The sequence below is a fragment of the Camelina sativa genome, chromosome 16 (genome assembly GCF_000633955.1).
Source record: "Camelina sativa cultivar DH55 chromosome 16, Cs, whole genome shotgun sequence".
NCBI lineage: Eukaryota > Viridiplantae > Streptophyta > Magnoliopsida > Brassicales > Brassicaceae > Camelina > Camelina sativa.
The window spans coordinates 18,618,369-18,631,671 of NC_025700.1; the positions used below are offsets into that span (position 1 = coordinate 18,618,369).

The 13,303-nt window shown below is 39.8% G+C and overlaps 3 protein-coding genes across 3 annotated transcripts in view; 1 reads left to right on the forward strand and 2 right to left on the reverse strand.

The window, feature by feature from the left end:
• Nucleotides 1–398, reverse strand: part of LOC104751122 (telomere repeat-binding factor 5) — a 2,688-nt gene extending 2,290 nt beyond the window's left edge. The window contains exon 1 of the mRNA XM_010473003.1: nucleotides 10–398. Within this exon, the coding sequence (XP_010471305.1) occupies nucleotides 10–159 (150 nt within the window). The 5' untranslated portion in view covers nucleotides 160–398. The remainder of the gene's footprint in view (nucleotides 1–9) is intronic.
• Nucleotides 10,461–11,555, forward strand: LOC104751123 (mitochondrial import inner membrane translocase subunit TIM23-2). The gene has a single exon (XM_010473005.2). The coding sequence runs from the start codon at nucleotides 10,591–10,593 to the stop codon at nucleotides 11,155–11,157; it is 567 nt and encodes a 188-aa protein (XP_010471307.1). The 5' UTR covers nucleotides 10,461–10,590; the 3' UTR covers nucleotides 11,158–11,555.
• Nucleotides 11,975–13,303, reverse strand: part of LOC104751125 (U-box domain-containing protein 35-like) — a 4,749-nt gene continuing 3,420 nt past the window's right edge. Inside the window, exons 10-11 of the mRNA XM_010473008.2 lie at nucleotides 12,717–13,120; nucleotides 11,975–12,325 (exon numbers count right to left, since the gene is read on the reverse strand). Of these exons, the coding sequence (XP_010471310.1) occupies nucleotides 12,140–12,325; nucleotides 12,717–13,120 (590 nt within the window). The 3' untranslated portion in view covers nucleotides 11,975–12,139. The remainder of the gene's footprint in view (nucleotides 12,326–12,716; nucleotides 13,121–13,303) is intronic.

A 13,303-nucleotide genomic window follows, 5' to 3' on the forward strand; every position in this document is an offset into this window, starting at 1 on the left:
AGGAGAAACCTTTAGGTCGATGTTGGAGCGATTGATGAGCTGGTTAGAAAATTCTGAATCCCGGAGAATATTCTTCCACTTACCGGCACCGTGCTTTGCAATTCCGGCGAGTAACGCCTCCTCCTCTTCCCCCGTCCACTTTAATTTCTGGTTTCCCATTACACCCTTGTGTAATTGACCCCGTGATCTCTCCTCCTAGATGCGTACACACTTATCGGAGTAATATCGGAGTCAGACACCGCCCTCGTCGCCGTAACTTTCGCCGGAGGTTTCGTTTGTTCGGGCTCTGCGCAGTTGGGACTTGTCTGCACAAGTTTTGGCTTCTTGGCTACCCCAAAGAAAAAAAAAAAGTTTTCGATTTTTAGTATCTCGAAATTTTAATATTTATTTTATCTTCCGTATAATTCCATTTACACCTCGAAATTAAAACAAATTACTTTCTTTACTTTTTTTTTGACTCAAATTAAAACAAACTAGATTTTAACCCGCGGTACACCGCGGAATTATGTATTTTTGTATATTTTATATAATTTACTAAAAAAACATTATGTTAGATCAAATATATGTTTTAAACTCTTTTACAATAATATTGAGATATTTGTAATTTTATTTTCTTTATCTATTTAAAAATTATTATTTTCACTTGAAATTTAATTAATCAAAATTCTTTTATTTTGGAATTTAATCAATCAAAATTAGTTGTTGTGAAAGTAAACATCTGTTAATATGTATAATACTTTGTAGTTAGTATAAAATTATTTAAATTTTCTTATTCACCAATTTGAAATTAGTTAGTTTTGTCTATGAGTATGATTAAGCGGGTTAGTGTTGGTTTTTAACTTCTTTCATATAAAATTAAATTTTAAAATATTTTGTTTGTGTTTTTAGACCAACCCGCAAAAATATATAAGTGTACTAATATTAACCTAATTCTCATCACATACTTATGATTATTTTTAGTTTAGGTTTGGAACCGTGGATAAATAAAATTTTCCATAAATTATTGTTGCTTTTTTTAGTATTGTTATTGATATTTACACAGATAATATTATTGATATTACTCATATGACTAAATTTGATGTATTCACTATTTAAATTGTGCAACAGGATATATATANATATATATATATATATATATATATATATATATATATATTTGTATTTGATATCATAACTCTATAAATGACACAGGTTTTTTAGTCAAAAAACATATATCATTTTGTGGAGGTTAAAACAATATATATATATATATAGTATAATACAATCATACATTATTAGTTTATTTTTATATTTTTTTCTACCCATTTTTGACATCAATTGCTCAATTCATTTTAACATAGAAAACATTAAACAATTTATGTATAATGGAAAACATGTATAATGGGAAACCAATTATGGAAAATCAAAATTGAATAAGGTAAGATATTATAGTTTCTTTTTTCATTAAAACATTTTAAAACTTGTAATTAAAAAGGAAAATAGAAATTGATGTTGTTCAGATATTTAGGGAAATATATTTTTCCTTCATCGATTTTTTTAATTTAATTTTAAAATTTTATTTTTGTATTAAATGTTTTAATTGCAATGGCATATGATGTAAATATTACCCAACTTCAAGCCTTCTTCTGAAAAATGCTGCAAAGATAATAATATAGATGAAAAATTGATTTGAAATAATGAATCCTTTAATATTTTGATTTTTATTTCCTCATTTCCTTTCCTGTTATTTTTTATATGGGTCACCAATAGAAACCTAAATATACATTTTCATACATGTTTCATGTTGGTCTAATTGACCAAATATTTATAATTCTAAATATGAAAGTTGTTCCCACAAAATATATATCATATTGTAAATCTTTTACCAATTTACCATAATTTTTCCATATAATGCATGTATGTATAGTCGTTTGATGTTATTTTTATGTTAATGATGTTATTATCTATGTTTTAGGGATTTTATTTGATCTGTTTGTTGTAGAGGAAAAAAATAAAAATAAAATTGTGCTACACTTTGTAATATTTTATTTATTTTGGGTTAAACACCATTTAGTTTTTTTTTTGATTGGTTTTTTGCAATCATAAACAATTTATAAATTTTTCGCAAAAAAAGACCCGTGTGATGGCGATTGAAAAGGCGACGGCGGTTCTAGGTTTCTGAATGGACTGTAGGGGAATCACTTCGGATTTTTCTTGGGTTTTTGTGGTTTTTTCGTTCTATGGATTATCTCTATTCTATTGTTTCACTAGGAAGAGAAGAGATGGGATTAACCGGACTAGTCGGTGCTTAACAATTTTAATATTCATTCGGAGATATGGCTTGATTGTTGTATATCGGGATCTTTGTGATAAGAGTATTCTGACATATGGGATACGATCTGTTTCAATGGGATCTGGAATTGTGATCTCCCAGATCGGAATTACCGATGACTACGGAGGTGATTTCTGGGTTACAGGTGTGGTATTATTGCGGATCAATTGGAATCCGATTTATTCGAAGTGGGGTTTGGCAATGATTCGATTCCCCTATTCAAGTAATTTATTGGGATATTCGGATAGCCTTATGTTCTCTGAGGATCGAGAGGTAATCTTCTGCCATTTAATCATTGGATCTTGGCTACAGGTGAAAGACTGTGGATCACATTTGGATTTAGTGGGGTTTGAGTGTGTGTTATCCCAGATTCCTTTCCTGCGATCTGAGAGGTTGGCACAATCTCTTATTACAAGAGTTAATGGAAATATAATTTGGGTCAGAGATGTAGTTATTCTCCACATCAGATCGTGTCTGATTGATTCACAATGGAGGTTGGTTTTGATTTGGTTCCCATATTTAGTTTCTTTAATGGTAATCTTGGTTACTCTCATGGCTTTTGCGGATCAAGAGGAGATATTTTGTCATTTATACACTGAATCTGTGGGATTTTTAGCTCGGTGGTATTGGAAAGTTTGGATGTATATAAAGGATCATCTACCAGTTCTTAGTTCTCATCACAACATTTTGTATTCCATTTTTTCACTACCAGTTCTCAGCTCTCTTTTACTGTTTTGGTGGCATATTTGGGTTCGGGTACAGTTTTTGATCATGTCTCAAAGTTCTTTGTTGGGTAAGAGTGGTGTGAGTAAGAGTGATGAGGGTATGGTTCCTAAGCGCAGAATCAAAATCCCATTTTTTGATAACTCAGCTTTGATAGCAGGATACTCAAAGACAGTTGTGGGTCGCTGTATAAACCCAAGAATGCAGGACATGAAGTCCCTTCTGATCATGCTTCCCAAGATTTGGCATTTGGAAGGACGTGTTATGGGAGCTGACTTAGGGATGGGGAAGTTCCAGTTTGATTTTGACAATGAGGAGGACATTACGGAGGTACTCTAGATGGCTCCATTTCATTTTGACCGCTGGATGGTGGCAATGGTGCGATGGAGTTCAACGGTGGATCCGGCTTATCCTTCGGAGTTAACTTTTTGGGTTAGAGTACTGGATGTCCCTTTTCAGTTATGGGCTGAACCAACCTTCCGGAGCATTGGTGCAGAGATTGGTCGGGTGGAGATGGTCGATATTGATGGTGGAAGGGTGAAAGTTACAGTCAACGGGTTCAAGCCTTTATGCTTTTCTACGATCATCGAGTTCTATAGTGGGGAGGAAACAATCGTTACTCTCCGTTATGAGAGACTTCATGGATTCTGCAAAAAATGTTTCAGCTTATGTCATGACGAGGATCACTGCCCGTTGTGGAAGATTGATCGGATTACTCCAGCTCTGCACTTTTCGAGGGAAGATGATCTGGTTCGCCCTTTGCAGAGTTACAAAGGGGCTGTCACAAGTGACAGGAATAAGGGGAAGGGCAAAGAAGGGGAGAGTCGGGAACCAGCTTCTAACAAGGCCGGACAGCGACATCTTAAAGGGAAGCAGGATACAGGGGTTACAAGTCGGTCTTCACGGGAAAGGGGTGAACCGTCATCTAAACCCCGTTGGTTCACTAACTACGTGCAATTCAATGATCATCGTCATATGGCTAAAGTTGTTGTGGCTGCTGCATCTGCTTCTGCTCCAGTTCTGGTTGAGGAGTTGGAACAAGGACAGATCCAAGTTCCTGTTGAACAAGTAGCGATGCAATCCTCATCCTCAATCAATGGTGTCCCACCACTGAAGAAGGTTCGGAGACCTCTATTTCAGGATGCGAGGGTGGTTCCAAATCCTGATATGAACGAGGTGAATGGTTCAGATGCGGTGGGGACTGCAGAGTCAACGGTTCCGAATGCAGATGCAAACGGTTTGAAGTTGCCTGTTTCGGTTGATCTGCAAACTGCTTCCGTAGAAGCATCTGCTTCCGTAGAAGCATCTGCTTCCGTAGAAGCATCTGCTTCCGTAGAAGCATCTGCTTCCGTAGAAGCATCTGCTTCCGTAGAAGCATCTGCTTCCGTAGAAGCATCTGCTTCCGTAGAAGCATCTGCTTCCGTAGAAGCATCTGCTTCCGTAGAAGCATCTGCTTCCGTAGAAGCATCTGCTTCCGTAGAAGCATCTGCTTCCGTAGAAGCATCTGCTTCCGTAGAAGCATCTGCTTCCGTAGAAGCATCTGCTTCCGTAGAAGCATCTGCTTCCGTAGAAGCATCTGCTTCCGTAGAAGCATCTGCTTCCGTAGAAGCATCTGCTTCCGTAGAAGCATCTGCTTCCGTAGAAGCATCTGCTTCCGTAGAAGCATCTGCTTCCGTAGAAGCATCTGCTTCCGTAGAAGCATCTGCTTCCGTAGAAGCATCTGCTTCCGTAGAAGCATCTGCTTCCGTAGAAGCATCTGCTTCCGTAGAAGCATCTGCTTCCGTAGAAGCATCTGCTTCCGTAGAAGCATCTGCTTCCGTAGAAGCATCTGCTTCCGTAGAAGCATCTGCTTCCGTAGAAGCATCTGCTTCCGTAGAAGCATCTGCTTCCGTAGAAGCATCTGCTTCCGTAGAAGCATCTGCTTCCGTAGAAGCATCTGCTTCCGTAGAAGCATCTGCTTCCGTAGAAGCATCTGCTTCCGTAGAAGCATCTGCTTCCGTAGAAGCATCTGCTTCCGTAGAAGCATCTGCTTCCGTAGAAGCAAGGATCGCTGAGACTCCAGTTTCCTTAATCACAACGAGTTCGGTTATAAGCCAGCAGGATTCGATGGTGGTAAGGAAAGTTTCTGAGGAACCTATTGATCAACTAATGAAGGAGGTAGAGGACAAGGTTGTAGAAACTGAGATTCCTGATCCAGATCAGCAAAATGATGGGGATGTGGCTAACTTGCTGGTGGATCCTTCTCTGGACCCCGTTTCGGACACTGCAACTTTAACGGATGTGATAGCGGATTCAGAGGATGAATCCATGGATATTGGTGCTGATACGAGTGCAACAACTGTCGGGGTTCCACCAGTGGATAAGGTTCGCAAGACAAAACCTCCTTTGGCACTCAAAGGAGCAGCTCTAAAAAGTTAAATGTGTACTTGCGTACAACACCAAGGAAACGCCCTATCCCCAAGGATTCAATAGGGGATGGACCAAACCCGAGGAACCAGGAACAGGAGAAGGGTCCAACTGGTGGATCAAAGCCACTTAAACCAACTCTGGATAAATGAAGATTTTGAGCTGGAATTGTCAAAGGCTTGGGAACAAAGCAACTATTGGGTATCTTAGGGACTTGTGGGGAAAGCATAGGCCTGATTTTTTATGTTTATCTGAAACTAGATAGCCTTTAGCTTTTTTGTTAGTCATTTTGGTTATTCATATTTGAAAACGGTTGATCCTATCGGTTGTAGTCGCGGTTTGGCCTTATTCTATAATAATACTTATGATGTTTCTATTTTATTCAAATCTAATCGTTTGATCGACGTAGAACTTACTTACAAAGGCCAAATTATTTATTTTACTTTTGTTTATGGTGACCCGGTCCCATCGAACCGAGACCTAGTATGGGAACATTTAACGCGGATTGGGTTATCAAGTAATTCCCCTTGGTTTCTTGTTGGAGACTTTAATGAATTAAAAGGTAATCATGAAAAACGAGGAGGGAAGCTCCGCCATGCGTCTTCTTTTGTTGGTTTTAATACTATGATTCGACATTGTGGCCTACTAGAGTTTCCTGCGGTCGGGGTTGGCGGGATAAGAAGCCCATTCGGTGTCGTCTTGATCGAGCGTTAGCCAATGAGAAGCTGCATGACTTGTTCAATGATTCCGTCACAAAATATTTACCAATGATCGCCTGGATCATTAACCGGTTTTAGCTTCCCTTGAGGATAAAATCCGACGGGGGAGGAGTTGTTTTCGCTTTGACCAGCGGTGGTTTGATAAAGAGGGTTTCTTTGGCGTTATTTCAGAAGGATGGGGTTCTGGGGTGACGGGGACAAATGGAAACTTAATGGATAAGATAGTTCAGTGTCAGCAGGCAATATCTAAGTGGCGGAAAGCACAGGTCCCATACAGTCGGGAGACGAACGAGGAAATAAAGGGTAGGTTAGCGATCGCCCAAGAGGTTGATAGTGTTTCTGTTGAGGTTATTCGGAGCTGACTTGGAAGCTACGTGAGGCTTATCGGGATGAAGAGATTTACTGGTACCAAAAAAGTCGGAGTCGATGGATGCATCTTGGGGATCAAAACACTAGTTACTTTCATGCCCAAACTAAACAACGTAGAGCTAAAAATTGTATTGTAGGGCTTCATGATGAAGCTGGACAGTGGTTTACGGAGGACTCTCAAGTAAAGGGTATAGTTTTATCTTATTTTCAAGAGTTATTCACATCCACGGATCCTACAGATTTTGAGGAAACACTGGCTGAGGTGGACATGTCCATCACGGGTGAGGATAATGAGACATTGACGCGACCAATCACAGAGAGGGAAATCAAAGAGGCCTTATTTATGATGCACCCTGATAAAGCCCCTGGACCGGATGGTATGACAGCGCTTTTTTACCAACGGGCATGGGACATGGTCAAGGTTGGCTTAAAACTTTTGGTAGACACTTTGATTTCGATAAACGATTAAATATGACAAATATTTGCCTAATTCCAAAGGTTGATAAACCGACCCGGATGTCTGAGTGGAGACCTATTAGTCTATGCAATGTTGGTTACAAGATTATGTTGGAGAATCAATCGGCGTTTGTAGATGGACAGCTAATTATGGATAATATTTTGATTGCTCAAGAGATGTTTCATGGACTACGTACTAATCCCTCATGCAAGGGTAAGTTCATGGCCATAAAAACAGATATGAGCAAGGCCTATGATCGGGTCGAATGGCCCTTTATTGAACATCTGTTACGGAAATTTGGTTTTTGTGAGAAATGGATATCTTGGATCATATGGTGTGTGACTTCGGTTCAGTATAGCGTTTTGCTCAATGGCCAACAACATGGGTCCATAACTCCTTCTCGCACTTACTGTTCGCAGATGATAGTCTGTTTTTCTGTCGGGCCACAAAGGAGCAATGTGAGGCTGTTCTAGGGATACTAAGACAGTATGAACGCGTTTCTGGTCAGCGGATTAATTTCCAGAAGTCATCGATTCAATTTGGCCACACAGTGGATGTTGTTTTGCGTGAGGCACTGAAAGGTGTATTGGGAATCACCACTTTGGGTGGCATGAGTTCCTACTTGGGTATCCCTGAAAGCCTCGGTGGGTCAAAAACTAAAATCTTCTCCTTTGTTCAGGATAGACTGCAAAAGCGGACAGGTGGATGGCCTGCTCGACTGCTGTCAAGGGGGGGAGGAGGTAATGATTAAATCAGTGGCTACCGCGGTTCCGACCTTTGTAATGTCTTGTTTTCGACTCCCAAAAAAAATTACACGGAAGATTACGAGTGCGATCTCTAACTTTTGGTGGAGTTCTTCTGGAGAAACACAAGGTTTACACTGGGTTACTTGGGACATGTTATGTATTGATAAGATGGAGGGAGGTTTGGGTTTTCGGTATCTGGATGATTTTAACACTGCACTGTTGGCTAAACAACTCTAGCGGTTGATTCTGGTTCCAGACTCCTTATTTGCGCGGGTGTTTAAAGGAAGATACTATAGGCACTCTGATTCTTTGGATCCAATTAAATCTTACTCTCTGTTTTATGGATGGTGGAGTATTGTATATGCTCGCTCTCTGGTAAACAAAGGACTCATTAAACGAGTAGGATCCGGTGATTCCATTTTAGTATGGTCTGACCCCTGGATTCCTGCTCAATCCCCGAGACTAGCATTGTGTTCGGGATCGCCAGCCGATCCTACGCTCAGAGTTGAAACCTTCATTGACAGGAGCTCACACTCCTGGGATTTGGCCTTGCTTTCGGCCTCTTTTGAGCCGGAGGATGTTGCCCTTATTTCAGCTTTACCTCTTGGTAATTCCCCCACACCGGATAGATTGGGTTGGCATTTTACAAAATCTGGTATGTACACCGTTAAATTTGGGTATCAGACTTTGCGTCAGAAACCGGGGACTGCCTATCCTGTTATCGGTCCGGACATTGTTCCTCTTCAGGCATTTGTCTGGCAACTTCGGTGTCCACCAAAAATCAAACATTTTTTGTGGCAAGCAATTACGGGTTGTGTGGCTACAACAACTAATTTGCGGTGTCGTGGTCTGGACTGTGATCAGGATTGCACACTTTGTGGGGGGATGGAGGAGACAATCAATCATGCTATCTTCTTATGTCCTCCGGCTAAGCAGGTTTGGGGTTTGTCCTCCTTCCCGACATCCCCGGACTTATTTCCTTCAGACTCGATCTATGCAAACATGGATTATCTATTTTGGAGAATTCAACAGGGTTCTTCGATGGATGTGTTCCCATGGATTTTGTGGTATATCTGGAAAGCCAGAAATGATAAAGTCTTTAGTAATTTGGACTCCAACCCACTAGTTGTCTTGCAGATAGCGGAGGAGGAAGCAAAACTTTGGTTTTCGGCGCAAGAGGAGGGATCGGGATCGCCGTCTCAGGATGTTTTTTGCCAGATTCCTGGTCCCATAGTCAATACAATGACTGCGATTGATACATATGGAACAAACCACCGTTGTTTTGTGGATGGATCTTGGAAGGCGTCCGACCACTTTATCGGTAGAGGATGGCATTGCATTCCCCCTAAGGGGGAATCTCCCATTATGGGTGCATCTAATTCTCGTCGAAGCTTGTCACCCCTCCATGCAGATGTGGAAGCACTCATCTGGGCAATGCGATGAATGATTGGTGCGGATAAAGAGAGAGTAGTTTTTCTCACGGATTGTTCTGATTTGGTGAAGATGGTGTCTTCGCCTTCCGAGTGGCCTGCCTTCAAAACATATTTTGACTTGATTGAAGATGATAAGAAAGAATTCATATCTTTCGTTGTTGATCTGATCCCCCGTTCACAGAATGGTGTCGCGAATAAGCTGACACGTCGAGTTAGAGTGGAGTCGCATCAGGTTTTCTTTGTCAATGTTTTTCCTTACAATTGGCTCGTTTGAGCTAATCCGGTACTTTGTTGTAAAAAAAAAACAATTTATAAAACTTCAACGATGTTCGGTTTTGTTATCAAACAATGAATTTGCAATTTGTTGTGACAAAAAAAGTGAATTTGCAATTTGCAGGTGGGGTATGATATTGAAAAGTCAAATGTTGATTAAGGTGGTTTTAATTTTGTAAAAATGAAACTTCTGTGGTCAAATTTCGAAATATCAGCATAAAGTGTGTGTGAAAAGAAAACCAAATTGGGTTCAACTATAAGAAAAACAAACTAATGGGGCTAAATCCAAAAATAAAGCAACGCGAGTACAGTGCGAATCTGGTACTGGTGGAAACAACAACTGGACTGAGTCTTTCCCTAAAAACCCTAAACATAAATTTTTAGTTTTAGTTTGGTTTCATTTCTACTAGGGTTGGGCATAAAAACCGTACCCGAATACCCAACCCGGAACCCGACCCAAAAAACCGGGTTCGGGTTGGGTACGGGTTTGCCTATAAAACTCTATTGGGTTCTAATTTCTAATACCCGTGGATTCGGGTTAGGATCGGATAATACCCGGTACCCGTTTGGGTACCCATTAAACCCGAAAGCATAAACATATTTATAATATTTATCATTAATATAATGCAATTATCCCAAAATATGATTATAATTTTGAATATTTCATTTAGTTTTATACCTAAATATCAAAAATAATCAAAATATCTAAAATATTTTGTCACATAAGTCAAAATTTAACTAAATTTATTGAAATTTAATTAATTTTAATTATATTTTTTCGGGTACTCGGTAGTTCGAGTACTAATTGGGTTCTAAAATTTATAACCCAAACCGACCCGAACCCGATAGTACCTAAACCGAATCAAACCCATATATCTAAAAATACCCAATAGGTTCTATTTTTCTAAACCCATTTACCCGAACTCGAACGGATAATATCCGAATCCGAACGAGTTACCTAAATGCCCAGCCTTATTTCTACTTTCCGCAACCAACCAAACAAAAACATCAGAGAGACACAACACGACACAACACACATCATCACACGTTTCTCTCTCTCTCTCTCTCTCTCTCTCTTCCTCCTCCGTCGATAGCCACCATCAAAAATCCCTAAAACCTAGACTTCTCTCTCTCTCTCTCTCCCATATTTCTGATGGCGGCCAATAACAGATCCGATCACGGATCAGACGAAAACACACGGCTTTACAACCCTTACCAAAACTACGAAGTCCCAATCAACAAATCTCAGTACCTTTACAAGCTTCCTACATCCCCTGAGTTTCTCTTCACGGAGGAGGCTTTGAGGCAGCGTAGATCTTGGGGTGAGAATCTCACTTTCTACACCGGTACAGCTTACCTCGGCGGCTCCGTTGCTGGAGCTTCTTTGGGAGTTATCACTGGAGTCAAAAGCTTCGAATCTGGCGACACGACTAAGCTCAAAATCAACAGGATCTTGAACTCTTCTGGTCAGGCGGGTCGGACTTGGGGTAACAGGGTTGGTATCATTGGTTTGGTCTACGCAGGGATCGAGAGTGGTGTTGTCGCTGGTACGGATAGAGACGATGTTTGGACCAGTGTTGTTGCTGGTCTTGGAACTGGAGCTGTTTGTAGGGCGGCGAGAGGGGTGAGATCCGCGGCTGTGGCTGGTGCTCTTGGTGGACTTGCGGCTGGAGCTGTTGTAGCAGGGAAGCAAATTGTGAAGCGGTATGTTCCCATTTGAAGAGCTGCGAATGTGTTAGAGTCTAATTGGAAGACTCTGTTTTCGTCGTTGTTGAAATTTTTGATAGGAGAAAATGGTGAATTTGATAGGTTTTGGTATGTCTTGGAATCATTTAAAAATGAAAGCTTTGTTTTTGGTTTCTAAGAGGTACAAAGTCTGTATGTCTCTCATAATGCAGTTTCACTTTGAAGAATAACCTGCAAACTTTTTTTTTTTAATATTCATACTGATACCGATTGGTAATTTAATTTGTCATTGAGTGTTTCTGCTAGTTAGTGTTTTATGTTTCTGTTTGATCATCAATGTTACCATCTTCCTTGATTTGTTAAGAAATGGATGTTTTGTATTGTATCAGACTTGAGAAGAAGCTCTTCTTTCATGTATCTCTTATCATTTCACATCATTGTTCTCCTCTGTTTAGTTATCTGCTAATCTGCTATATTTTGATATTAGAGTCTTAATGATCTCGTGCCTTTCATATTCAATGTAATGGAGAGAGTGAGTACGTATTACACTTGATTCTCAAAGATTGGTATTTCTTATTGTTCCATTTCATTTTGTCTCTGCGGTTTCGCTAGCGATGTTGTGGGGATCAGCTCACGAAGTCTGTTTTTGGGTCTTGTGGGTTTTCTCTATCTAGCTCACTGATATTGTATAATAAACCTCCTTTAAGCTCTTACCATGGAAGCTGCTATTGCTGAAACAAACAATGTTAAGTCTTAACATTCAGTTTTACAGTTTGCTTAGAATTTTTTTGTTACTGTTAAGAGATAGAATCAGTTTCAGAACAAAACACTTTATCAGAGAAACAGAACAATAACGTAACAAGAGTAACACTTTATTATAATAGCATACATGTTCCTGCAAGACGACGATTTGATTTGATTTGTGCATCAAACGAGGATCTTCCATTAATAAACAAACAAATCTTTAATAGTGTTGCATTTTACATGAACAAAACTCTTTAAGGAACTCCCACACACTACGGGAGATCACCCCACTGAACTTTGGATGGAACACAACTCATAAAAGACCAACGCTTGCCTTTGCTCTGGCTTGTATGTGATCTTGGAGGTCGACTTCTTCTTGATATGGAATGATTACTGCTCCTATACGGATCAAGTTCTTCGTGGGTCGCAGGTACTGCCACAGTCAGCTTCTTGTTGATCTACGTCGAATTTCCATAGGTCAATACTCAATAGGATTTTCTCATTCGACCCACTCTCTACATAGCAGAGAAATTATTCATGAACTGAGAAAGTTCTGCAAAAAGACTTGTTTGTACCTAGTTTTGACAAATATGATCTAAAACTCCTCCTGGTGTGATATATTACATGTATGCAGAACTAAAAAAGGTGTTTTATGTATCTTAATCATCTAAGATCTAGATCCGTTTTATTGATATGCTTATTGTGAGTAAATCATGAATATAGTCAATGTAACAGATGAACAAGATTAGAAATCTTTTCTTGCAGGTACTCAGTGTGTAGAATTTTATAAGTTCAGTTTGCAGTTAATGAGTTAATATCACTCAAAACGAACGGTTCTAAGAAACCAACCTGAGGGGGAGGAAACTGGGGAAGCGAAACTGAATTGTGTACATGTGACACATATGTTCTGTCCTGGATACGTTCATGATCCTCTGTTGCAAACTCTCTTAGCCTGGTTAGAGCTGGTAACAGTACTGAAGCAAGATCAGGTCTGTCTTTTTTCCTCAGTTCACAGCACTGCAAAGCCAATTTAGCCAACTCCAGAGTCTCTTCTTCAGGCCATTCTGATACTTTTGGATCCAAAATTTCTCTGAGCTTATTATTTTCAATTGCCATCTCTACTTTATGGGTTAAACCCATTGCTGGCATCGCTGTTATGATTTGCAGAAGCACTACACCAAAGGAATAGAGGTCAGATTTCACTCCAAGCATTCCGGTTTGCTGATACTCAGGGTCGATGTAACAAAATGTACCTGTTTCCAGTGAGCCAAAGAGGGAAAGAAACATCAACACTGGTTCCATGTTAAGACATTGAAAAGAGATGGGAGATAAAAAAACTCTTACCGGCTGCAGAAGTCATGTGATAGTTACTGAAAGAATCATCAGCCATAGAGGGAGGCACCAAGCGAGCTAGACCGACATCACTGATCTTACTA

Bases quoted from the DNA above. Each gene is read 5' to 3' on its own strand.
- LOC104751123 (XM_010473005.2), top strand. From the start codon at position 10,591: ATGGCGGCCAATAACAGATCCGATCACGGATCAGACGAAAACACACGG.